At 48.6% G+C, this 26,414-nt stretch overlaps 1 protein-coding gene across 4 annotated transcripts in view; it reads right to left on the bottom strand.

Moving 5' to 3' along the window:
• The window catches only part of SLC44A2 (solute carrier family 44 member 2 (CTL2 blood group)), a 32,792-nt gene extending 12,971 nt beyond the window's left edge, over positions 1–19,821 (bottom strand). The window contains exons 1-2 of one of the 4 annotated variants that reach the window (XM_061422153.1): positions 19,685–19,821; positions 1,142–1,190 (exon numbers count right to left, since the gene is read on the bottom strand). In XM_061422153.1, the coding sequence (XP_061278137.1) occupies positions 1,142–1,190; positions 19,685–19,715 (80 nt within the window). In that variant the 5' untranslated portion in view covers positions 19,716–19,821. Of the gene's footprint in view, positions 1–1,141; positions 1,191–1,649; positions 1,881–19,684 lie in introns of those variants that run through there. The other 3 variants (XM_061422152.1, XM_061422155.1, XM_061422154.1) reach the window with 3 other exon arrangements.
• Positions 19,822–26,414: the final 6,593 nt, after the last annotated feature.

Below are 26,414 nucleotides of genomic sequence, written 5' to 3'. Positions count from 1 at the left end.
TTTTTTCACTATTATATGGAGAGGGATCCATGTGAGGACTCAGAAGGGCTCTTGTACATTTTAGCAGCTGTGTAATAAAATAACCTAAGGATGCACTGTAATGTATCTAACTAGTTCCCAGACGTGCAACTCAGATTGTTGGTTTTTGCCCATCTAGGCAAGGTTTGTGGAGAAGGAAATGGCAACTCACTCCAGGATTCTTACCTGGAGAATCCCATGGACACAAAAGCCTGGTGAGACCCAGTCCACGGGATCGCAAAAGTCAGACACTACTAAGCGACTAACATACACAGGTAAGGTTTGGGCTTCCCTGGTAGCTCAGCTGGTAAAGAATCTGCCTGCAATTCATTAGACCTGGGTTTGATCCCTAGATTCTAAAGATCCCCTGGAGGAGGGCATGGCAACCCACTCCAGTCTTCTAGCCTGGAGAATCCCCATGGATAGAGGAGCCTGGCGGGCTACACTCCATGGGGTGGAAAAGAGTCAGACACGACTGAGCGACTAAGCACAGCACAGCACAGGCAAGGTTTACTGAGAGAAATTTTTTCACATAATCTTAATTTCTGGAACGAAGAGCGGTACATTTTTTTTAAATGTCATATTTCCTAATTCCCTCCAAAAAAGACTGTATCAATTAGTTTCACAGCAGAATATGTGTCAATCTTTTTTTTAATTGAAGTAACATTGCTTTATAACATTATGTAATTTTCATGTGTGCAGTATTGTATTCCCACTTGTGTATATGCTAGTGTGTCTTTTTTTTTTTTTAAGTGTGTCTATTTTTAACCTCTGCTAACCTCTGAGGGGGAAACTCTATTTGGTTCCTGTTTTACATTACATTCCTTTACTTTCCAGTGAGTTTGAGCATTTCTCCATAACTCCACTGTCTATAGTATTTCTGGTTCTATTAAATGATCTGTTCCAGTCTTTTGCCTAAATTGAAAAAAAAAAATGCATTTGTAAAGACTCTCTATAGGTGAAGAAAATTCCTTTATCATTCTTTTACCACTCTTTTATCTCTAAGTTGCAAATATGTATAACCAGTTTGTTGGAGAACAGATGTGGGTGTGGGTGTAAAGAAACAGGGGTGGAAGCAATGTTAGTTGACACTCCTCCCCTCCCAGGAACCCAGACCCCTTACCTGTTGTAAATGGGTCCTCTGAAGGCGGGGTCATACTTCTGCGGTGTTCCTGAAAATCAGAAAGATTGAACCGGGTGGTCCAAGATGAAGCTGGCAGACCACCCTTCCCCAAGATGTCCCCAGGGATGTCTCTAGCCACAGAAGAGTAAGATTCAGAGATAACTGTGGATTTTCCGTGAACTGCCCCATTTATCACCCGGCGACCACTCATTGGAAGGACTGGGAGCGGGGCTAAAAAAGGGGCTGCCCGGGAGTCCGGTGGAAGGGGGAGGACCCAAAAATGGGATCTGGAGAAGGAGGCAACGAGGCCAGACCTCTGGGATGCGGGAGTTTTGGAGGGACCTCCGGGTGGGCCTAGGGGCTGAGGGGTGCTGGCAGGTGATGCGGAGGCGGGGCGGGTACAGACTGAGATCTGCCGTTCTGCGCTCCCCTCATCCCCCCTACCCTGGGTCCTCCCGCTGCTCCCTCCAAGTTGCCAGGCCGGCGTGCGGAGGGGGGCGCTGCCTACCGTGCTTCCCGTAATAAAGCTGCTGCTCCTTCCCCATCCCTGCGGGCGCCCGGCCCCGACGGCGCCTGCCTGCTCCCGCAGCCGCTCCCCCTCTGCCCTCCGGTCCGGACGCGCGGGCGTCCCCAGGGGAGGGACCGAGGGACCGACTGGCGGCGGCTCCTCCCAGCAAAGAGCCAGGCGGGACGGCCCAAACCGGTCAGACCGGCCCTAGCCGAGCGGCTGCCTCGGACCTACTGGACCCAGAAACGGAGGGAGGGAGGGAGAGAGGGAGGAGAGAGCGGGGCGGGGCGGCAGCTGCTCCCGCCACTCACCCGCCGCCCAATTTAGCCCTCTCCGCCTGCCGCCCGCCACCCCGCGCCCAGCCCCCACCCAGGGAACTCTGGCTTTACCCAGTGGCCTGGGGTAGCCTCCGCTCCCCCCAACGAGGCGACACAGCCCTAAAACATCTCTCAACCCTGGAAGGCACCTAATAATTGTCCCATTCTGCAGATACGGAAACTGAGGCATCAGTGTCTGGCCAGGCACCCCAAAACAGGCAGATGGCTGAATCCAAACAACCAATTATTCAGCCCATTTGGGCTGAATGCTCTCCAACCTGTGGGTGCATTCTTTAAAGAGTAAGTGCCAACAGTTAAATATTGAGACAGTCCATATAAAAATCCACACCCGTGTCTCCTGAGAACTCCCAAATTAGAAATGACAGCCTGTTCCCCTACCCCATGCCACATCCCTATCTGGCACTGCTCCCTGCTGGTTCCTTTGTGGCCCCCAAGGCTACACGTCAGCTCGCCATCCCTGCACCCTCTTACAGCTGATAATCCTGAAGCATTTGCTTTGAAGAACATGCATTTATTGAGCACCTCCTGGGTACAGTGGCATTTGTGAAACCCAGTCTTGGGGAGCTGACATCTACAGGGTAACCCTGGACTCAAATGAGCCTACCCTATCTGAGCCAGAGGATACTCAGGTCAGTGCTTTGTGTTCTCTGAGCCTCAACTTCCTCATCTGTGAAATGGGACTAAAGTGTAAAACCAAAACCAGCCACAATGGGGACTTCCCTGGTGGTCCAGATGTTACGAATCTGCCTTGCAATGCAAGGGACGTGTGTTTGATCTCTGGTCAGAGAACTAAGATTCCACATGCCTCGGGGCAACTAAGCCCACTGGCTGCTACTACTGAACCCTTGAGCTAGAGAGTCTGTGTGCCTCAATGAAAGATTCTGAGTGCTGAAACTAAAACCCTATACAGCCAAATAAATAAATAAAACAAACACCAGCCAAAGACCAGGCATGGGATAGATACCAAGTATACAGTTGGCATAGATGTACTGTATTGCCAGTAGAGGGGTATTCAACTGATGTGGAGGTATACAGTAGGTATGGGGTACTGGTGGTATGGGGTATATAGCCCATCAAGAGCTATACAATTGTGGGGGTATAAGGCCAGTGTGGAGTTGTAAAGCTGGTAGGATACACCCCCCTGCCCCAGCTATCCACCCCCAATTCAGCAGTATGCTCCTTTGATCATGTTCCTGTTCAAACTGCTTCTCCCAACAGCCCTGAGGCCAGTTGCAAACGTCACACTACATTCAACTTTACAGGTGACAGGGCTTGATACAATTGGTATGGGAGTGTAGGCAACAGGAAAAGATATCCAGGGTGGGGCACACAATCAGCACGGGGTTATCAATGTGGTCATACACAGTTGCTGTTCAATAATTGTTGCTCCAAGTCAGGCACCCCCTGGTGGGAGTCTGGTCACCAGCTCAGCTTGTCCCTAGAGAAACATCACCTCCCGGAACTCCCAGGTGGCTCAGAGGTAAAGAATCCACCTGCTGATGAGAGAGATGCAGGTTCGATTCCTGGTCTGGGAAGATCACCCCTCGAAGCAACTAAGCCGAGCGCCACAACTTCTGAGACTGTTCTCCAGAGCCCAGGAGGCGCAACTACTGAAGCCCGTGCACCCTAGAACAAGAGAAGAGCCCGTGCACCCTAGAACAAGAGAAGAGCCCATGCTCTAGAACAAGAAGAGTCACCACAATGAGAAGCCCGCCCAATGCAACTAGAGAGTAGCCCCCGCCTGCCACAACTAGAGAAAAGCCTGCACAGCAACAAGGACCCAGCAGAGCCAAAAATAAACAAACAATGAAAAAAAAACGAAAGAAATGTCACCTCCTCCCCAGTGGCTTCTAGCTGTCAAGGCCCCACTTGCCCCCTGGCCCACAAACTTCAGCAAACAGGCGAGGCCCAAGGCTCCAAGCCATGCCCTTGGGTGACCAGGCCTCTCAAAGGAGCCTTGTGGTTCCCGTGGTCCCTGCCAACTCAAAGGCAAACTGGTCCCACCCTGCCCAGGGCAAGCGGTGCCCAGGCTGAAGCTTCTTCTCTTTCAGATGTGCTAGGTCCCCTGGGGACACTCCTGCAGACTCCAGCTCCACCCTGATGATGCTCAAATGTGGGTCTCTGGGGAAGGCCTCACCCCTGAGTGGCACGGCCTTGTGGCACGTGCCCCCCCTTCAGCACCCCACATAGGGGCCTCATGGCACACCTCCCATTCAGCACGACTATATCAAACCACCATGGTCCCCCAGGCTGCTCTGCCCTCCTGGTGCTCAGGCCAGAAACCTTGCACTTCTCTTCCAGGATCCAAGAGCTTCTCACCCCCTCCTCGGCCCCCCACCTTGTCACGTGGCTGTCATTTCCTGCCTGAAGAGTGCAGGTGTCTCCACACTGGTTTCTGAGCTCTTACACTTGAACCCCACTGTCTATTTCCCCGGTAGGGCCCAGTGGAGGCAGTGATCACCCGATTCAGGGTATGTCCCTCCTCTGCCCTGAACCCTCTATGGGTCCCACCTCACTCTGAGCCAAAGCCCAAGTCCTCCCCATGGCCCACAAGGCTGTGCCCACTCTGTCCTGTCCCCTCCCTGCCCTCAGCCCCTCCCACTTTCCCCTTTCCTTCTCCATTCCATTCACTGGCCTCCTGGTTATACTGTAGGTTATACTGGTTACAGCTTCCCAGGTGGCTCAGCGGTAAAGAAGCTGCCTGCCAATGCAGGAGACGCAGGTTCGATTCCTGGGTCAGGAAGATCCCCTGGAGGAGGAAATAGCAAATGGCAATCCACTCCAATATTCTTGCCTGGAAAATCCTGTGGACAGAGGAGCCTGGTGGGCTACAGTCCACAGGATTGCAAGTTGGATGTGACTGAGCGACTGAGCATGATACTATACTATACTCTGTTATACTATGCACTGTTTTTTTTTTAAACTTTTTCACTTTTATCAACGGTTGTGACCATGAGGGATTCATAAAATGTCACAAAACTCTATTTGCTATTGAACTGTCTACTTCTAAACAGGAGACAGACACTGGTACAGCAATTGCTTTTATGTGGAAAGTTAAATTTTTTTGAGAAAAGGTTGACATATATATATATATATTTGTTCCCTTTTTGAATTTCAACCCTCCAAATATTCCAGCAAAACAACAGTAACAACAACACCAACAACAAAACCAAGGGAAATTGGGCTGGGTATCTGCTGCCGAGGATGGTAGACTTGCCACCATGAGCCCTCATCCCCCTTCTGTTGTAAACACACCAGGCACAGTTCTTACATCAGGACCTTTCCACGGGCTGTTCCTTTTCCCTAGAGATCTCTTCCCTGAGAAAGCCACCTGGCTCCACATTTCTTTTTTTATCTTTATTTACTTGGCTGTGCCAGGTCTTGGTTGAGGCATGTGAACTCTTAGTTGCAGCACGTGGGATCTAGTTCCCTGACCAGGGATCAAACCCAGGATCCCCGCATTGGGAGTGTGGAGCCTTAGCCACTGGGCCGCAGGGAAAGTCCTGCTCCACCTCTTTCAACCTCAAACATCACCTCCTTAGAGAGGCTTTCTCTGATGATCCTCTCTAAACAGCATCCTTTCCCCCGCTCCTGTTACCCTGTTTTATTTTGTGTCTTACCACCTGCCACATCACTTATTTACACATGGACAGTTTACTGTCTCTCCCCATGGCTGTTGGCTGCACAAGGGCAACGATTTCTGTTTTCTTCATAACACTGTCCCCAGCACTCAGCATTGCACCTGACACAGAACAGGCAGTCAGTCAGGATTTGTTCAATGAATAACCGCAATATACTATTCACGTATATATAGCTAATGCTGAAAATAAAAAATGCAGCTTAGAGTTTTCCAGATGCATGTATTTTAAAAAATTAATTTGCATTAATTTTACACATAGAAGAACTGAATACATGATAAATATCCAGTGGGCAGGAAAAGGATGAATCAGTCAGTTGCCTTGACTATGCGTTAGGGAGAAAATAGTTAATTCCACTCTCACACCACGAAGCAAAACAAATTCCACACAGATTAATCATGCATACAAATATATAAAACTCAAAACTTCAAGTATGGTGGGAAGATGAAAGAGCATATTTCTACCATCTGAAAGCAGGTGAAACTGGTAAGATGGGTGGGGGAGAGAGAAAGGAGCACTGGAATTTTCTCATGTCAGCCAAATGGCAGTCTGATTGGCAGAGTGGAAACAGTCAGATAAGAACAGCTGGTGCTAGGACTTCCCTGGCAGTCCAGTGGCTAAGATTGCATACTTCCACTGCAGGGGTCACAGGTTCAATTCCTGGTCAGGGAACTAGGATCCCACAAGCCACCTGGCACAGCCAAAAAAAAAAAAAATAGGACTTCCCTGGTGGTCCAGTGGTTAAGAATCTGCCTTGCAATGCAAAGGACGTGGGTTCCATCCCTGGTCAGGGAACTAAGATCCCACATGCTGTGCAGCAACTAAGTCTGAGAGCCACAACTAGAGAGTCCATGAGTTACAAGGAATAGATCCAGCATGATACAAAGAAGATCCTGCATGCTGCAACTAAGACCTGAAGCAGCCAAAAAAAAAAAAAAATATATATATATATATGTATGTTGCTGTTCAGTGGCTCAGTCATGTCTGACTGTGACCCCATGGACGGTAGCCTGCCAGGTTCCTCTGTCCATAAAATTTTCCAAGCAAGAATACTGGATCAGATTGCCATTTCCTACTCCATGGGATCTTCCTGACTCAGGGATAGAACCTGCATTTCTTGCATCTCCTTCATTGGCAGGTTGATTCTTTACCACTAGTGCCATCCATATATATATATATATAACCCACTTTACGGGGAGGAAGCAAGTGGTCAGTTCCTACTCCAGTTTTGAAGGGTGAGTGGGAGCCACTGAGGGTGTCTGAGCAGGAGCATTATGAGGGAGGGGAAGACGCATGGGCGGGCAAGTCTCAGCTCTCAGGGAAATCGGTAGCCATGGATGGGACAGATGGGCTATGGCCTTGCAGTGTCAACTTGAGTTATCCTTCCATAAGACGGAATTAAAGATGCAGAGAGAGGCACCTGGTTTAGCCTTGGCTCAGGGCCTTGCTTTGTGGGTGGCTCAGGAAATAAAAAAAGGAACATGGGTACTGTGGGGCTTCCCCCATGGCTCAGCAGTAAAGAATCCACCTGCAAGGCAGGAAATGCAGGAGACATGGGTTCAGTCCTTGGATCAGGAAGATCCTCCGGAGAAGGAAATGGCAACCCACTCCAGTATTCTTGCCTGAAAAATTCCATGGACAGAGGACCCTGGTGGGCCACAGACCATGAGGTCACAAAGAGTCAGACGTAACATAAGCGACCAAGCACGCACAATTGGTATTGTCGTCTGATCTGTTCCATTAGCTCTTGTTTTAACATTAGCCAAGTGGGGTGGAAGGAGGGGCAAGGCGAGTACTAATGGTTTGATAATTGAGCCTGGTTCAAACACTCCAGGACAAAAACTTGCTGAATCTTTGCAACGATGATGCAAGATAATATGAACAGTAGAATGCCCCAGTGCCTCCATATTACTGTGTGCCAGGCAGTCTTCGAAAACATTACGTGGTGTACCTTGGATCACCCTTATAGCAATTCTTCGAGATTGATTCCGTCACTGCTCCCATTTGACAGACACAGAAACTGAGGCCCAGAGAAAAACAACACGCCAGTGGCCACAAAAATGACGAGCAACAGAGCTGGGCCACCCAGCTACCGAGTTAGTGTTTCCTTTGGACGCTGTAAGCAATTACCACCAACTTGGTGGCTCAAGACACAAATTTATGGGACATTCCTGGTGGTCTATTGGTTAAGACGTCACCTTCCAGTGCAGCGAGTACAGGTTTGATCCCTGGTTGGGCAGTTAGGACCCCACAGGCTTCACAGCCAAAAAAACCAAAACATAAAACAGAAGCAATATTGTAACAAATTTAATAAAGACTTTAAAAGTGATCCACATTTTTTGGATCATTTGTTTGTTTCTTCATTATTTGGATCATTTGTTTCATTTGTTTTGAAAACAAAACACACACAAATTTATTATCACAGTTCTAGAGATCAGATGTTCAAAGTGCATCTCACTAAGCTAAAATCAAGGCGTTGGCCAGGCTATGTTCCTTCTGCAGTTTCTCAGAATCTGTTTCCTGGGCTCTTTCCAGCTTTTTGGCTCACATCCTCCTCCTCCATCCTCAAAGCCAGCATTCCCATCAAGCCTACATCTATTTCCATTGCTGCGGCTCCTCCTCTGACTCCCCTACCTCCATCTTTTCTTTATGAGGGCTCTTGTCCTTGGGCCCATTTGGATAACTGAGAATAATCTCCCCATCTCAAGATCCTAAACTTAATCCCATCTGCAAAATCCCTTTTGCTGTGAAAGGTAACGCATTCATGTTGTTTTAGTTGCTCAGTCATGTCAGACTCTTTGTGACCCTATGTACTGTAGCCTGCCCAGACTGCTCTGGGCATGGGATTCTTCAGGCAAGAATACTAGAGTGGGTTGCCATTCCCTTCTCAAGGGGGATCTTCCTGGCCCAAGGATGGAACCCAAGTCTCCTGCATTGGCAAGCAGATTCTTTACCATTGAGCCACCGGGGAAGCCCACAGGGTTCCAGGAATTAGGACATGGACATCTTTGCATGTGTGCTAGGTTGCTTCAGATGTGTCTAACCCTTTGTGACCCCACGGACTATAGCCCATCAGACTCCACTATCCATGGGATTCTCCAGGCAAGAATACTAGAGAAGGTTGTCATTTCCTTTTCCAGGGGATCTTCCCCACCTCAGGGTTCTGGCATTGGCAGGTGGGTTCTTTACCACTAGCGCCACCTGGGAAGCCCATGGACATCTTCGGGGCGGGGGGCGGGGGGGGCGGGTACTATTATTCTGTCTACTATGGCATCTTAACCATTTTTTTCACACTTTAAAAAGAATAATTTTTACTATCTTTTGGTTACACCATGCAGGATCTGCGTTCCCCAACCAGGGATTGAACCCAAGCCCCCTGTGGTGGAAGCATGGAGTCTTAACCACTGGACTGCCAGGGAAGTCCTCATGTCTTAACCATTTAGGGCAGGAGTTGTCAAACCATCCGTCCCCCATTGCGCAAATCAGTCCACCGTGTTTTCATATGGTTCAGGGCTAAGAACAGTCTTTCTGTTTTCAAGTGGCTGACAAACATCACAAGGAGACTACTTTGTCACATTAAATTTGAATATCAGCAGACTTTCCTGGTGGTATGGTGGATAAGAATCCATCTGCCAATGCAGGGGACACAAGTGTGATCCCTGGTCAGGGAAGACCTCACATGCCTCAGAGCACCCAAGCCCAAGTGCCACAACTACTGAACCTATGCTCTAGAGCCTGGCACCCACAACTACTGAAGCCCCCCACCTCTAAAGCCCTGACTCCAAAACAAGAGGAGCCATCACAATGAGAAGCCCGAACACAGCACAGAAGAGTAGCCCCCAGCGGTCACAATTAGAGAAAGCTCGAGAGCAGCTACAAAGACCCAGCGCAACCAAAAGTAAAGAAAGAAAAAATTTAAAAATTAAAATGTCACCAACTATAAATCAAGTTTGCTTGGCACATGGCCATTCTCATTCATTTTCATATGGTCAGTGGCTGCTTGCTTTCATGTTGTCTGTTATCTATGGCAGACTAGAGTAGCAGTCATAGATTGTATGTGAAAACATTCACTCTCTGGACCTTTACAGAAGTTCACTGCCCCCTGATCTCCAGGCCATGAACCAACAGGTGTTGGGCCCAAGTCTGTGCCAGCGTGTTGTGTGTGCTCTGCTTATAGTGGTAAACAGTGGCAATACAGATGGGGAAATTGACAAGCCCTTTCCTTTTGCAGTCCGCTGTTTTCCTGTGTGGAGAATGGGGCTCATACTTGCATTTGCTGGTAGGTGTTGCCAGGGCTTGATGCTCAGAAAGCACTTAGCAGGGGCTTCCCTGGTGGCTCAGTGGTAAAGAATCTACCTGCCAATGCAGGAGACACAGGTTCGATCTCTGATCCAGGAGGATCCCACATGTTGCAGAGCAACTAAGTCCATGCACCATAGCTACTGAAGCCCTCTTGGCTACAGGCCTGTGCTCCACAGCAAGAAAAGTCACTGCAATAAGAAGTCTCAGCACCACAACACAATGGTCCCCACCCACCACAACTAGAGAAGGCCCACGCAGTAATGAGGACCCAGGACAGCCAAAAATAACTAAAAAAATTTACATTAAAAAAAGAAAAGAAATGCTACCTAGGGACTTGTCTGGTGGTCCAGTGGTTAAGATTCTGAGCTTCCACTGCAGAGGGGTACAGATTCCATCTCTGGTCAGGGGACTAAAATCCCACATGCCACATGGCCCAAAAAAGTTGCTAACCAGGAACATGGTATCATTTGACAGAGGAGGCAAACAGAGGGCACGTGCTCAGACCACATAGCTGATGAGGGATGGAGCTCTGAATCAAACCGAGGCTCCTCTGGCTCCAACCCAGGCCTTTTGGGGGCACGTACTGGGAGAGGCAGAGCTAAAAATGTGACTGTGGTCGGGGAGAAGGCATGGGAAGTCAAACCGTTAGAACAGGCTCCGGGAGGAGAGGCGGCTGTTGGGTCCCTCCCTTGCTGGGCATGAGGGCCAGCCCACCCAGTTCTATGGGTGTAGGAGATAAGGGAACAGGCTGTCCAGCCACAATTCTAATGGTCAGGACATTAAGTGCCACCCAGTCCTTGTAGCTTCTGGAGACAAGCCAAGTCCCCAAGGCCTCCCCCACACAGCCCGGTCAGCCCTCCCCTGCCTTCCCAGAAACCTCTGCCTGGGTAATGGACATCCCAGCTGCCTAGACAAGTCCCCTTGACAAATATTTCAGGACAGCAGCTGGGTAGGAAAACTAGAAGTGATTCTACTGACCACAATGCTAGAGGCAAAACACTGAGTGCCTACTGTGTGCTAGGCATCAAAACAGAAATTTCTTTCTAGGAACTCAGTTTATTATTCTATTTTATTTATTTATTTTTAGCTGTGCTGAGTCTTCGTTGCTGCATGGGCTTTTCTCTAGCTGCAGTGAGTGAGAGCTACTCTCTAGTTGCTATGGGCTTCTCATTTCGGTGGCTTCTCTTGTGGAGCACAGGCTTCAGTAGCTGTGGCTCCTGGGAACTAGAGCACAGGCTCAACAGTTGTGACACACAGGTTGAGTTGCTCCTCAGTACGTGGGGTCTTCCCGGATCAGGGATGGAACCTGTGTCTCCTGCATTGACAGGTGAATTCTTTACCAGTGAGCCACCAGCGAAGCCTTAGGAACTCACGTACTCCTTATGATGAAGGACTTTCCTGGTGGCTCATTGGTTAAGACTTTGTACTTCCACTGCAGGGGATGTGGGTTCGATCCCTGATAGGGGAACTAGGATCCCACATGCCTCGTGGTCAAAAAAAAAAAAAAAATCCTTATAGCAAGGTTCTGAGGGCATGTGCTATGCTGTGCTTAGTTGCTCAATTGTCTCTGACTGTTTTGCGATCCCATGGACTGTACCCTGTCAGGCTTCTCTGATCGTGGGATTCTCCAGGCAAGACTACTGGAATGGGTTGCCCTGCTTTCCTCTGGGGGATCTTCCTGACCTGAGGGCATATTGCACAAGGAAGCAGAGACACAATGATGCTTTCTGACTTGTCTGAGGGACACAGAGCCAGCAGGAGCTGAAATTTTGAACTCTGCTCCTGATACCATGCTCTTCTTTTTTTCCCTTCAAACCTTTTTCAATTTTTTTTGGGGGGGTCGCACCTCGAGGCTGCTGAGATCTTAGTTCCCTGACCAGGGAATAGAAACCAGGCCCTTGGCAGTAAAAATGTGGAGTCCTAACTATTGAGCCTCTGTGCTGTAACTACTGAAGCCTGTGCGCTTAGACCCTGTGCTCCATCCACAACAGTACCAAGCAATTCCCTCAATTTTTATTTTGTATTGGAGTATAGTTGATTTACAATGTTGTGTTAATTTTAGGCGTACAGCAGAGTGATTCAGTTGTACATGTATGGTTTAGTCGGCTAAGTCATGTCCGACTCTTTGCGACCCCATTGACTGTAGCCCGCCAGGTTCCTCTGCCCATGGGATTTCCCAGGCAAGAATACTGGAGTGGGTTGCATTTCCTTCTCCAGGGGATCTTCCCAACCCAGGGATTGGACCTGCATCTTCTGCATTGGCAGGTGGATTCTTTACCACTGAGCCACCAGGGAAGCCCTCAAGTCATGCTGTGCAGCTAAAAGCAACAGTAACAGCAGAAACAAACAGGGCTTCCCTGGTGGCTCAGTGGTGAAGAATCTGCCTGCCAATGCAGGAGACATGAGTTCAATCCCTGATTCAGGAGGATCCTACATGCTACGGAGCAACTGAGCCCGAGAGCCGAAACTACCAAGCCTGTGCTCTACAGCCCAGAAACTGCAACCAATGAGCCCATATGCCACAACTACTGAAATCTGAGCCCTAGAGCCTGTGTTCTGCAACAAAAGAAGCCGTTGCAGTGAGAAGCCCCTATACAGCAACTAGAGAAAAGCCCGTACAGCAACAAAGACCCAGCACAGCCGAAAAGAAATAAATAAAAACAAGCAAATGAAGACAGAGGCCCAACTCCTCCCACAGCCCACAAAGCCCTACACACTCTGCCCACTCCCTCTCTTCCTTCACCTCTTCCTATCCCACCCTTTTACCTATTCACTCCAGCCACAGGCCCTCCTGACAGCTCCTTCTAGACACAGGAGACATGACCCCGCCCCTGGGCCTTTGCACAAGCCTTGCCTACAGCCTGAGAAGTTCTACAGGGCTCCCTTACCTATCCCTCTAGTGACCTCTGAAGAGTGACCTGTTTCTATTTGAAGTTAAACCCTGCCTCCAGGCCCAATAGATCACTGCCCTCCTTCCTTCCTGATAAACTTTTCTCCAGAGCCCTTCCCTGAATGGAGAATTTTCTCCATTCATCTTAGTATCTTATCTGGGGGTCCCTTGACAAGGTCAAAGGAAATGGCAACCCACTCCAGTATTCTTGCCTGGAGAATCCCATGGACGGAGGAGCTTGGTGGGCTACAGTCCACGGGTCGCAAAGAGTCGGACAGGACTGAACGACTTCACGTTGACAAGGTCAGCTGGACAAGGGCTGGGTCTCCAGAGTCTAGGACAAAACCTGGCCCATGGTCCCTGCACAATAAATGTTTGCTGAAAGAAGTTAGGAACCAGTATGCTTATCAAGATTAAAAAAAAAAAATTCAGGGAGCCTTTAGACTAAGAAAAATCACTCTTCCCTGGTGGTACAGTGGATTAGAACCCGTCTGCCAATGCAGGAGGCACAGGTTCGATCCCTGGTCCGGGAAGATCCCATGTGCCTCAGAGCCGTTAAGCCCAGTGCCACAACGACTGAGCCCACGTGCTGCAGCTACTGAAGCCTGTGCTCCGCAGCAGGAGAAGCCACCGCATTGAGAAGGCCACGCACCGCAACCAAGAGTAGTCCCCATCTGCTACAACTAGAGAAAGCCAGTGCGCAGCGATGAAGACCTAGCACAATTTTCTAAAAATAAATAAATCACTAAAAAATACAAAGGGAAAACCACTCTCCCTCTCACCCCTGGCCTAGAGCCATTACTTCCTCTCTGGGTGGCAGAGGGCAGTTCCTCTCACTGGTTTCCCTTCTGAACACTGTCCACAGGTCACATACCCAGGCAGATTTCTAGCTGTACAGTTCAGTTCAGTTCAGTCGCTCAGTCGTGTCTGACTCTTACTGACCCCATGAATCGCAGCACGCCAGGCCTCCCTGTCCATCACCAACTCCCGGAGTTCACTCAGACTCACGTCCATCGAGTCAGTGATGCCATCCAGCCATCTCATCCTCTGTCGTCCCCTTCTCCTCCTGCCCCCAATCCCTCCCAGCATCAGAGTCTTTTCCAATGAGTCAACTCTTCGCATGAGGTGGCCAAATTACTGGAGTTTCAGCTTTAGCATCATTCCTTCCAAAGAAATCCCAGGGCTGATCTCCTTCAGAATGGACTGGTTGGATCTCCTTGCAGTCCAAGGGACTCTCAAGAGTCTTCTCCAACACCACAGTTCAAAAGCAGCAATTCTTCGGCGCTCAGCCTTCTTCACAGTCCAACTCTCACATCCATAGATGACCACTGGGAAAACCATAGCCTTGACCAGACGGACCTTTGTTGGCAAAGTAATGTCTCTGCTTTTGAATATGCTATCTAGGTTGGTCATAACTTTCCTTCCAAGGAGTAAGCATCTTTTAATTTCATGGCTGCAGTCACCATCTGCAGTGATTTTGGAGCCCAGAAAAATAAAGTCTGACATTGTTTCCACTGTTTCCCCATCTATTTCCCATGAAGTGATGGGACCAGATGCCATGATCTTTGTTTTCTGAATGTTGAGCTTTAAGCCAACTTTTTCACTCTCCACTTTCACTTTCATCAAGAGGCTAGTTAGTTCCTCTTCACTTTCTGCCATAAGAGTGGTGTCATCTGCATATCTGAGGTTATTGATATTTCTCCTGGCAATCTTGATTCCAGCCTGTGCTTCCTCCAGTCCAGCGTTTCTCATGATGTACTCTGCATAGAAGTTAAATAAGCAGGGTGACAATATACAGCCTTGACGTACTCCTTTTCCTATTTGGAACCAGTCTGTTGTTCCATGTCCAGTTCTAACTGTTGCTTCCTGACCTGCATACAGATTTCTCAAGAGGCAGGTCAGGTGGTCTGGTATTTCTAGCTGTACTTATCCCTAATTCTTCACTCCCCTTGTTTCCTTACGCACCCCAGTCCCCACTTTGCTGCTTCACAGCCTAACAGAATTAGACATTGTTTCCCCATCAGCAAGGTTAGACCTCCTTCATCTTACAAGGCAACATAGTAGCCCATTCTAGGAACAGTGCCTTTTCTCATGAAACCAGCCTGAGGAGCTTTAAAAAGATACAGATGCCACACATACACACAGAAATAAACAGTCTAAGCTCTGGAAAGTCTTTCTGGCTGCCTTACCTCCCAGGCAAGGACAGTGAGCTGAGAGCATATGAAGAGTTCTTTCACTTCGAAACCTAAAATTTTCTGTGCGGTTGACGGCTTATTTTTAATTTTCAGCCCTAGCCACCCCAGTAGAGAGAATACATTAATTTTCTTATATGAGTTTTAAATCCTATTTTAAAATAATTTTCCTTGGGACTTTCCTGGCGGTCCAGTAGTTAGGACTTGGCACTTTCACTGCAGGGGCCTAGGTTCTAGTCCCTGGTCAGTGAACTAAGATCCCACAGGTCACCTGGTGTGGTCAAAATAATGAAAATTCTTCCATTGGGGACTGACTGGGAAGGGGCAGGAGATAACTTCCTTATCAGGAAAGAAGGTTCTTATCAGAGATCTGCACATTTTTTCCTAAGGGTAAAGTGTTAAAGATTTTAGTCTTTTTGGTTAGTATATTGCCTTTCTCATATATTCTTCTTCTTTCAAGAACCACTTAAAAATATAAGATCCATACTTAGTCCTTGGGCTTCCCTTGTAGCTCAGTTGGTAAAGAATCTGCCTGCAAGGCAGGGTTTGATTCCTGGGTTGGGAAGATACCCTGGAGGAAATGGCAATTCACTCCAGTATTTTTTTTTTTTTCAATATTTATTTATTTATTTGGTTGTGCTGGCTTTTAGTTGCAGGATCTTTGATCTTCATTGCAACAGGCAGGATCTTTAGTTGGGGCTTATGAACTCTTAGTTGCGGCATGTGGGATCTAGTTCCCTGACCAGGGATTGAACCCAGGCTTCCTAAACTGGGAACATGGAGTCTTAGCCACTGCACCACCAGAAAAGTCCCCCACTTCAGTATTCTTGCCTGGAGAATCCCATGGACAGAGAAGCCTATAGTCTATGGGGTCACAAGAGCTGGACACGACTTAGAGACCAAACCACCACCTTTCTTAGTCCATTGGCTTTACAAAAACAGGTGACAGTCAACAATATAAATAACAATACTTAACACTACTGAGCTGAACCCTTAAAAATGGTTTTGATTATAAATTTCATGCTATGTATTTTACCAAAAAAAATTTTTTTTAATTAATAATGATAAGCCTTCCTTGGGCATGAGGAGATTCTGGGAGATAGTCATATTTTCCACCTGATCTGGGTGCTGGTTACCTGTGAAGACTCCTGGAGCCTCATACATTTAGGATCTGTACCCTATTAGGTATGGATTTTCAACCACAATAAAATTTTAGGGAGTGCCTTGATGTCCTAGTGGTTAGGATTCAGTGCTGTCAGTGCCATGGCCCAATTTCAGTCCGTGGTCCGGGAACTGAGATCCTGCAAGCTGTAAACATGGCCCAAATATAAATAAATAAAAATAAAATTTCATCTTAAAAAAAAGTTTAAAATAGTCCCCTTGATTTGTTCAATATAAAGGGTCCACCCACAAATACACAACTTATTGCAACCATCAACAACAATTAAGCAGGATTTCTAGGAACACGATGTAGAACAGGAACTCAGTGTAAAACACCTTTCATTCAACAAATATTTGTTGAGAACCTACTATGTGCTATGTGCCAGGCACCGTGGATACTTTCAAACCAAACAGACATGTCTTCCTGACTCATGAAGCTAGCTGACATTTTTGTAAAAAGGCATTTTAAAAAATCACTAAATAAAGAATTTGTATATAATTCCATGTGAAGTCCTAAGCCGAGACTCTGGAAGAAAACACAAGATTTTGTAACATGGATGCATGAAGGAAGTTTGAGGTGGGGGATGGAGAAGAGGAATATTTTTCTTAATGAAGCTTGCATCTTTTGTCTTTTGAACCACGTGAATGTCTTATCACTTCCTCCAAAAAAGTTGTAATTAACAATAACCTCTCCCCACAATATTTTTAAAAGCTCAGATGCCAGAGCCCTCCTACTGGCTGAGTTGAACTCTTTAGCGAATGGGGCCTTGGAATCTGCTTTTAAAACAAGTACCGTAAGCAGCCTTCACTGGCAGTCCAGTGGTCAAAACTCTGTGCTTCCAATGCAGGGGACATAGGTTCAATCCCTGGTCAGGGTACTAAAATCCCACCTGCCTTGCAGCACAGCCAAACAAAATAACAAACAAAAAAACAAGCACTGTGACTTCTTTCTCAGTCCCGCACCCCCATCAGAGTCTATTGTTTTAGGTTCTAGAATATTTTTCCATGCTGGTCATGTCAAGGGTGGGTTGGAAAGGATGGCAGTGAGCCTCGCTGACATCCGTCAGGGCCAAGAGCCATTTCCTGGCTTCCTCAGAGATGCTGCCTTCCTCTAGATATGATGTGTAATAGGGAGGAAGCTTTCTGTCCTGCCCAGTCTTATCTAAGTATATGTCCTGACAAAGAGGGCTGCTTCCACATCAGCTCCTAGAAAAATCCATGTCCTCAGGATCACCAGTCTCAGAGCCCTCCTGAGTGTCTCCAGATAACCAGGCACTGTGCAAAACACTTTTCACCTGCCAGTACAGTCTGCCCAGCCCTACTGATGAAAATACCGAGTCTGAGAGAGGTCACCAATTCACCTCCAGCCGCACAGCTTGTATGTATCAGAACCAACCAGGATTTGAGCCTCTATCGGTCTGACATAACCCCCTAAATTCACAGTGACTGATAGGAAGACGCCAGAGTACAAGGGAAGTATAGGGGACCCACTCTTTCCAAAGCACAATTTCCCAAGGGAAATCTCCCTGTTTTCTGGCAGGGACTTCACAGGGCAGTCCGAGGACCCTAGATTTTTGGTTCTGATGAGAATGAATGACTTACAAACTAAGCAAGATATCCCCATCATCACACCCACCTTTTGCAGCCACTTCAAGGAGTCAAACCCTGTGGCCCCTCTGGAGGAGGTCCAGGCCTGGCTGCAAGACCTGTCTCTCATTCTGAAGTCTCCATCTCACACTTCCCTCGACTTCATAGAGAGAAATCATGAAGCAACTGTGTGGTTAATTTGCTGTTCCCTCTGCCTGGACCACACTTTGCTTAAATCTTCCCATGGCTGGCTCAATCTCCAGCCGTTGGTCACCTAAAATAATCCCAGATGATTCTGCCCCCAATACACATAAACACACACACACACACACACACACACACACTCAAAGACAGACACACACACACAATGTCCTGTTCATTGCCTCACAACGCATACAACAACCTAAAATTACTTATTTATTCAAGAATTTTTCCACTCCGTTCACTGCTGTATTCTGTGTCTAGACACTGCCTGAAAAAAGGATGCTCAACACATACTTGTCAATGGAATGTGTTTCTAATGCCCAGCACAAGGTCTGTTGGACACATAAGTCCCCTGTCTCTGGTGTGGTCCTGGCAGGTCTATGGCTGGCTCCCTTTGGCCAAATACCGGGTGAATCACATTATTGTCCCCTCTGTCCCCAGGCTCGCCTCCCAGAGACCAAAGATACCAAAGGTGCTGCCCACAGACAGGCAGGACCCCAGGTGGAGAATTCCAGATCAGAGAAAGCCAGCCACACCCAAGGGACACACAGCACTGGGCAGCCACGGGGTCTGGGGCTTGGGCCAAAACCAAGAGTGAGGGGCCCCTCAGGAGGTCGGGGCTGCCCGCTTCAAGCAGGGAAGGGAGTGGCTGGGCAGTTGCCAGGCTCTTGGCTGGGCTGGGCAGGGACAGCCTGGTCTATCTGTCTGTCTTTGCAGCCTCTGAAGGCCGCAGTCCCTGAGGAGAGGGAGGCACAGCTCTTCTCGGCTTGTTTTTCTTGATTATTTTTAAGTGGTTTCCGGCCCCCTCCCCAAGGCCCTTGGGTCTCTCACAGTTTCCAGGAAGTTTCAGTTACACAAGAAGAGGTGGTTGAGCCCCTTTACCCCAGGGCAGTGCCACGTGGGGCGTGTGACCAGCTGGGCCCTGGGGACCCAAAAATGGAGAAGAGAAAAGAGAAACTGAGGACTACACACCCCTCCGTGGGAACCCGGTGAAGGGAAGCACCACAGGGCGTGGGTGGGGAGGAAGCCTCATCATTGCCCCGTCCCGCGGACTCAGAGGCTAAGGCCGCCCTCAGAGGTTGGCGGGAGCGGGTACCTGTCGCCGGGACCCCTTCCAAAGGCGAGCAAGCCCCCTGGCCGCTGGCGCAGGGCGGGGAAAGTTTCTCAATTGTTTCCTGCTTCCTTCCTGCCCCTTCGCCGGTGGCGCCCCTATTTCCGCCCTTCCCAGACGGCGGGCGAGACCCTATGGGTTCCCATCCCAGGACTGGGTCCGCCGAGACCTGTCTCAGTTTCCCATCTGACCGAAAGCCCAGGACGGTTACTTCTAAGGGCGTGTGAGCAGGAGGAAGAAGTGGAGAAACGGAATTGGAAGAGGAGGAGGATCTGGGGGGAGGCTGGGGCCCTGGTCCTTTTCTGAGCCCCGAACGCCGTGCCTCCCCTCCCCCGCCCTGCATCCGAGCCGCCCAGATAACGGGACCTCCCCGAGCGGAGCATGCGCCATGCGTCCCCGCTGATCACCCGGAGGGGTAGCAGGGGCTCCCGAGAGGGGACGCGGGGCGATCAGGCGGGAGCAGGGGGTGTGGGCTCGGCGCAGAGCAGGATGCAAGGCCGGGAAGCAGGAGGAGGCCCTTAGCAGCAGCGTGTGTGTTTAAGATCTCGGATGTCCCTTTCCCAAGGCCCCCCAACTCATCAGAAGCGGACGAGGGCCAGAGGCAACTCCTACCATAGGATCCGTCCTTCCGCTCGTCCACCATGGCCGCGGCGGGCCGGGAGGGGTGTCCGGGCCAGCGCGACCCCAGCCCGGCCGGGCTGGAGGCTCCGCGGGCTGCAGCTCCCCGCCCAGGGCCCGGCCCCGCCCCTCCCATAGGTCAGCCCCTCGCACTCCCACCAATGGGAGCCCCGAGAGGAAGGGGGCGGGACCCGGGGCGGGGCAGGGGCGGACTCGAGAAGGGGTGGGGCCCCAACCTTTGTTTTCCATCTGGGATCCTGCGAGACCCTCTTGGTCCCTTTAGTGGGCCAGGGGCAGATGTCATTCATGCAATCACCTATCCAACCATTCAGTCGCCAAATAGATACTGAGCATCAACTGTGCCAGTGAACAGACGAAAAGATGCATGTTTTTCATACATCAGATTGGCAAGAACTTTAAAGTCTGATAACATCAAGTGTGTAGTCAAAGCTATGCTTTTTGCACTAGTCGTGTATGGATGTGAGAGTTGGACCATCAAGAAGGCTGAGAGCCAAAGGATTGATGCTTTTGAACTGTGGTGTTGGAGAAGACTCTTGAGAGTCCCTTGGACTGCAAGGAGATCCAACCAGTCAATCCTAAAGGAAATCAACACTGACTATTCATTGGAAGGATTGTTGCTGAAGCTGAAGCTCCAATACTTTAGCCACCTGATGTGAAGAGCTGACTCGTTGGAAAAGACCTTGATGCTGGGAAAGATTGAGGGCAGGAGGAGAAGAGGACAAGATGGCTGGATAGCATCACAGACTCAATGGACATGAGTTTGAGCAAGCTCCCAGGGACCATGAAGGACAGGGAAGCCTGGCATCCATGGGGTCAAAAAGAGTCCGACACGACTGAGTGACAGCAACATCAAGGGAGACGATATGATGCTGTGGGTCTGAATGTTCTCTAGCAAAAAGATTAAATCCAAACTGTGCCCACCCTGTACAATTCCTCTCTGTCACTGACCCTAGACAAACCATAGCATGTATGTGCACAGGCAGTTAGCGCCAGAAGGTATTACCTGCAGCTTTGAACATTCTTGTATAAAATGGGGGAGAATGTGTGTGTCCACCAGTAGAGCAGAGCATGCAAACCCAGCGGTGTGCTCACAGAAGTGGGCAGCATTAAACGGATACAAACAATGCAGTCGGGCTTCCTGGTGGCTCAAGTGGTTAAGAATCCACCTTGCAATGCAAGGGACACCCAGTTCAATCCCTGGTCGCGGAAGGTCCCACGTGTTTTGGAGCAGCTAATACCATGCACCATGACTACTGAGCCAGTGCTCTAGAGCCCTGGAACCACAACCACTGAGCCCACACGCTGCAACTGCTAAAGTCCGAGCATCTAGAGCCCGTGCTCTGCAACAAGAGAATCCACCTCATGTGAAGCCTGTGGGGGGCAACTAGAGAAAGGCTGCATGCAGCAGCCATGAACCAGCACAGTCAAAAATAGATAAATAGATCTAAAAAAAAAAGCAGCAAAGAAAAGGAAATAGGTCATCAGGGAAATGCAAATTAAAACTTGATAATACACAACTACACGCCCACCAGAATAGCTAAAACTCAAAAGACAGACGGTACCAAGTGTCGGTGAGTATCTGAAGCAAACGGTGGCTCTTCTACACTACTGGTGGGGGTGTAAAATGGCACAACCACTTGGGAAAAACCTGGTGGTTTCTTATAAATGAGCACCTACAGTATGATACACATATTCTACTCCTAAGTATTTACCCAAGAAAAATGAAACTGAAACCACTCACAAAAGAAAGACTAGACCTGCAAAAATGTGTATGCAAATGTTCACAGGAGCTCGGTAATAGATTTATTCATAATGGCCCCTAGCTTAAAGCAACCCAATGGTCCATACCCCAGAAGACTCCTCAGCAAGAAAAAGGAATGAATTATTATTGGAAAGTGCAACAGCATGGATGAATTTTTTAAAAGGGTGAGGGAGAGAGGCTTTCTTGGTGGCTCAGTGGTAAAGAATTCGTCTGCCAATGCAAGAGACACAGGTTCAATCTCCGGTCAGGGAATACCCCCACATGCTGTGAAGTGACAAAGCCTGTGCGCCTCAACTACTGAAGCTGTGTTCTAGAGCTGGGGAGCCGCAACGACTGAGCCCATGTGCCCCAACTACTGAAGCCTGTGCGCCTAGAGCCCGTGTTCCACAACGAGAGAAGCCACCCATGCACCTCAAGTGGGGAGTAGCTCCTGCTTGCTACAACTAGAGAAAAGTCTGCACGGCAAAGAAGACCCAAAACAACCAAAAATAAATAGATGAATAAAATTATATGTATACATAATACACACACACACATATATAAAACCATTATGCCCCAGTGAAAAAGGCCAGAGACTTTACCATGAAGTCCTAGAACAGGCACAGCTAACCGACCTATGGCTACTGAACCTGGACCAGAGGTGGCCTTTGTGGTTGTCAGTGACTGGCAGAAAGGGTCAAAGGGTGACTTCCTGGGGAGGCAGAAACAGGATTGAGGTTTACCGGGTGGGTTCAGTTCTTCACAGTTACTTGACATTTGCCCTTTCTTAATAGATGTTACATTTTATTTTTATTTTTTTAAATTTTATTTTATTTTTAAACTTTACAATATTGTATTAGTTTTGCCAAATATCGAAATGAGTCCGCCACAGGTATACCTGTGTTCTCCACCCTGAACCCTCCTCCCTCCTCCCTCCCCATACCTTCGTGGAAAATATCTCAGCAGTTTAAGAAAGAAGGATGTGGCCCTGCAGATTAGTACAAGAGTGGAGCTTAGTCAGTATCAGGCATGGTATTATGTGCATGAAATCTTCATCACCTTTTTCCAGTTGAGGAAAGTGACCATGTGAAGTCGCTCAGTCAGGTCTGACTCTTTGCGATCCCATGGACTGTAACCTACCAGGCTCCTCTGTCCATGGGATTTTACAGGCACGAGTACTGGAGTGGGTTGCCATTGCCTTCTGCACGGGATCCTCCCAACCAGGGGTCAAACCCGGGTCTCTTGCATTGCAGGCAGACGCCTTACCATCTGAGCCATCAGGGGAGCCTGGTGGAAAAGTGACAGGGGAAGGTGACAGAGAGAGGTTAATCCGTTTATGAAGTGTTTCGTTGCTCCTTGCAACCATTTTCCAGTTGCAGAAAATGACGCAGAGAGGGTAAGTAACTTACCCACAGACACAAAGTTAGTGAGCCCTGAGCTGAACAAGAATTTCAGTCCACACACTCCACACCCATCAGCTGTAACCCTGCAGAGTGGTTGGGGAGGGTTTTAGGTCCTATCAGAGAGTATAAATACCAAGTTGTGTTTAGTATGGTATGTGGAAGAGAAAGAGATACCTCAAACAGATACACATGCAGGTAATAACAGAAAAAGATTTCAACAAGATAGAGGTTATCAGAAGGATCGGGATGGGAGGGAGGAGGCAAAAGGGATTTTTTCCTGATCTATCATTTGAAGTGTCCAGTCCAGTGGGATTAAGTATATTCACATGTTGCAACAACATCACCGCCATCCATTTCCGGAACTCTTTTTTTTCTTTTTTGAAATGGAAACTCTACCCTCCCCCACCCGACCCAGTAAGCAATAACTCCCCACCGGCTTCAGCCGCCCCTGGCACTCACCATTCTACTTTCTGTCTCAAGGAATTTGACTCTTCTTGCAACAGCCTGTAGGTGGAATCAGAAGGTATGAGATTTTACGTGATATACAATGTATATATGTATATGTGTGTATATATATATATGTAAAACCACCATAAAAGTTTTTTTTTAATAATTTCATTTATTTACTTATTTATTTTGGCTGTGTGGGCTTGTGGTGAGCCGGGTTTGCTCTTATTTCGCACATGGGGCTTCTCATTGTGGTGGGTTCTTATAGCTCCGGACTCTGGAGCAGAGGCTCAATAGCCCTGGCACGCTGGCTTAGTTGCTCTTTGCATGTGGGGTCTTCCTGAATCAAGGATGGAACCCACGTCTCCTGCATTGGCAGGTGGATTCTTTACCACCGAGCCACCAGGGAAGCCCCACAAGAAAAGTTTTTAAACAGATTTTTAAGAATATGGTGTGACACAGCTATGCTGGAAGAGTCACGGGAGACTTGGAAAAGTGCAAGGGAGGAACCTGACCTAGATGGGGTTGGGGAAGAAGGTCAGGAAGGGCTTCTGAAGAGAAGACCTAAGAGCTGAGTGAGAACTAAGTGGAGGAAGCAAGATGGATGGGCATCATGCATTAAGCTGTCATGGGCTAGAGGAAGACAAAGAAAGAGGGGAAATGAAATTAAGGACGTCAGTGTGTCTGAGTCTGTGAGTTCAAGCATGCTTCGTGGGAGAGGTCAACAGGGGTCAAACCTTGCCACACAGGACAGCTTGAGGGCAATGGGGAGCCATGGCTGATGCGAGGGTGAGGGAGGGCCAGAGAAGCTGTGAGTATCAGGGAGATCCCTTTAGTGCTGTGTATAAGGAATTAAGGGGGTGACTGGATAATGCTATGACAGACCTAAAAATGAGAGCCATCACTATGCTGACAAAGATCCGCATAGTTAAAGCTATGGTTCTTCCAGTAGTCATTTATGGATGTAAGAGTTGGACCATAAAGAAAGTTGAGCACCGAAGAACTGATGCTTTTAAACTGCGGTGCTGGAGAAGAGTCTTAACAGTCCCTTGGACGGCAAGGAGATTAAAACAGTCAATCCTAAAGGAAATCAACCCTGAATATTCATTGGAAGCACTGATTCTGAAGCTGAAGCTCCAATACTTTGGCCACTTGATATGAAGAGCCGATCATTGGAAAGATCTTGATGCTGGGAAAGATTGAGGGCAGGAGGACAAGGGGGTGACAGAGGATGAGATGGATGGATGGCATCACAGACTCAAGGGACATGAGACTGAGCAAACTCCAGGAGATAGTGGAGGACAGAGGAGCCTGGCGTGCTGTTATCCACAGAGTCACAAAGAGTCAGACACAATTTAGTGACTGAACAACAAAGAGGCAGGATCCCCATAGGCTTTTAGAAGGAACTGGGGCAGGGCCCCAGGCTCTGGGGACAGCGGAGGTTGCAGCTGCTGCAGGGTGGTTCGGCAAACAGAGCTGCTCTGTTCTCTGACTCCACTGAGGCTTTTGGGCTCATGAATTTTTCAGCCAAACAGACCTTGAGTTTCAGATTCCAGGGCGCTGGGCCCAGGCTTCTGGGTTCTGTTTACTGCCTGAAAACATCTGAGGGCCCTAAGAGAAGGGCCCTTGCAAGGTTCAATGATGCCTGGGCTGGGGCGAGGGCCTGACAAGTCCTCAGTCTACCAAGGTCACCTTCTGAGCAAGGGGCTGTGTGCTCAGCTGCTTCAGTTGTGACCCCATGGACCATATCTCTCCAGGCTCCTCTGTCCATGGGATTTTCCTGGCAAGAACACTGGAGCAAAGGGCTGGTAGGAGTGAAACCGACTGGTGTCGTTTGGGGCGGGGGGGCTCCGAAGAGCTCTGGTACCATGGTCTTTTATGTCTCAGCACAGAAAGAATTCAGCGAGTGGCAAAGTGATAGATAAGGGATTTATTAGAGTAGGATACCTGTGAGGTTTACAAGCAAGTAGGTGAGGGGATGCCATGCCCTGAGAACTTAATGGGCTACAGTTTTTATAATCAAAGGAAAAGTGGGGACATGGAGAAGAATTTCTTTGTCTTTCTTGAGTAAATGTCATGCTTCTATCATCAGTTCCTCCTTCAGGGTGAGCAGGGGAGTTTTTTTTGTCCCTACACGGTCAAATCTGGCTTCCCAGGTGGCTCAGTGGTAAAGAATCCTCCTGCCACTGCAGGAGATGTAAGAGGTGCAATTCCTGCGTCAGGAAGATCCCCTGGAGGAGGAAATGGCTACCCATCCCAGTATTGTTGACTGGAGAATCCCATGGACAGAGGATCCTGAGACAGAGCCATTGGATGAGGACTGGGACTCAGCTCTCATGGGTCCCAAAGAGTTGGACACAACTGATGACCGAGCATACACACAAAGACAGGGTCAAGCGAGGTCCACAAATTATCGTTTGTTTGTGCAGAGAGCATGTCCTAGGGATCACTAACTCACTGAGCTCACTGCACAGGATGTGGGGCTCATGGCACCATTGTTTTATTGTTTGAAGACATGTCTCGTCCCTCTGTTGCGTAAGCCAGTTTTGTCGCTAAGCAAGCCCACCCGACTTTGTGGTTAAGCAAACCTGATTTTTTGAGTAATCATTAATTTACAGGGGTCTCCCATATTTTTCTATTTATAATCCCCCAGTGGAATTAACTGTTTAATCATCTACGTTGTCCCTTTGGCTTCCCAGTTGGTGCTAGTGGTAGAGAACCTGCCTGCCAAAGTAGGAGACGTAAGAGATGCAGGTTCAACCCTTGGGTCGGAAAGGCTAAGTGACAAAGCATGCATGCACTTTGTCCCTTTTCTCTGTCCCTGTCAGGTACAGAAAGGACAGCTTTCTTGTGGGCAGAGGTGACATAAAACCTTGGGTGGGGCTTTGCAAGGGCTAGAATTTCCAGCTCTGTCTCTGCTGGCTGGGGGTGATTTTTGTACAAGTCATTCACTCTTCCTGAGCCTCAGTTCTCTTATCTGTCAAATGGCAACATCAGGTTCCTGAACTCAAAACATTACCTCCCACTTGGAAGACTTTCAGGGTAGCCCCTGGGTGTGCATGAACGTGTGCTTAGCCTCTCAGACATGTCTGACTCTTTGCGACCCCATGGG

Source organism: Bos javanicus, chromosome 7, assembly GCF_032452875.1.
Source record: "Bos javanicus breed banteng chromosome 7, ARS-OSU_banteng_1.0, whole genome shotgun sequence".
Lineage (NCBI taxonomy): Eukaryota > Metazoa > Chordata > Mammalia > Artiodactyla > Bovidae > Bos > Bos javanicus.
The sequence above is the reverse complement of the archived record's forward strand: the minus strand, read 5'-3'. Positions and strand labels throughout refer to the sequence as shown.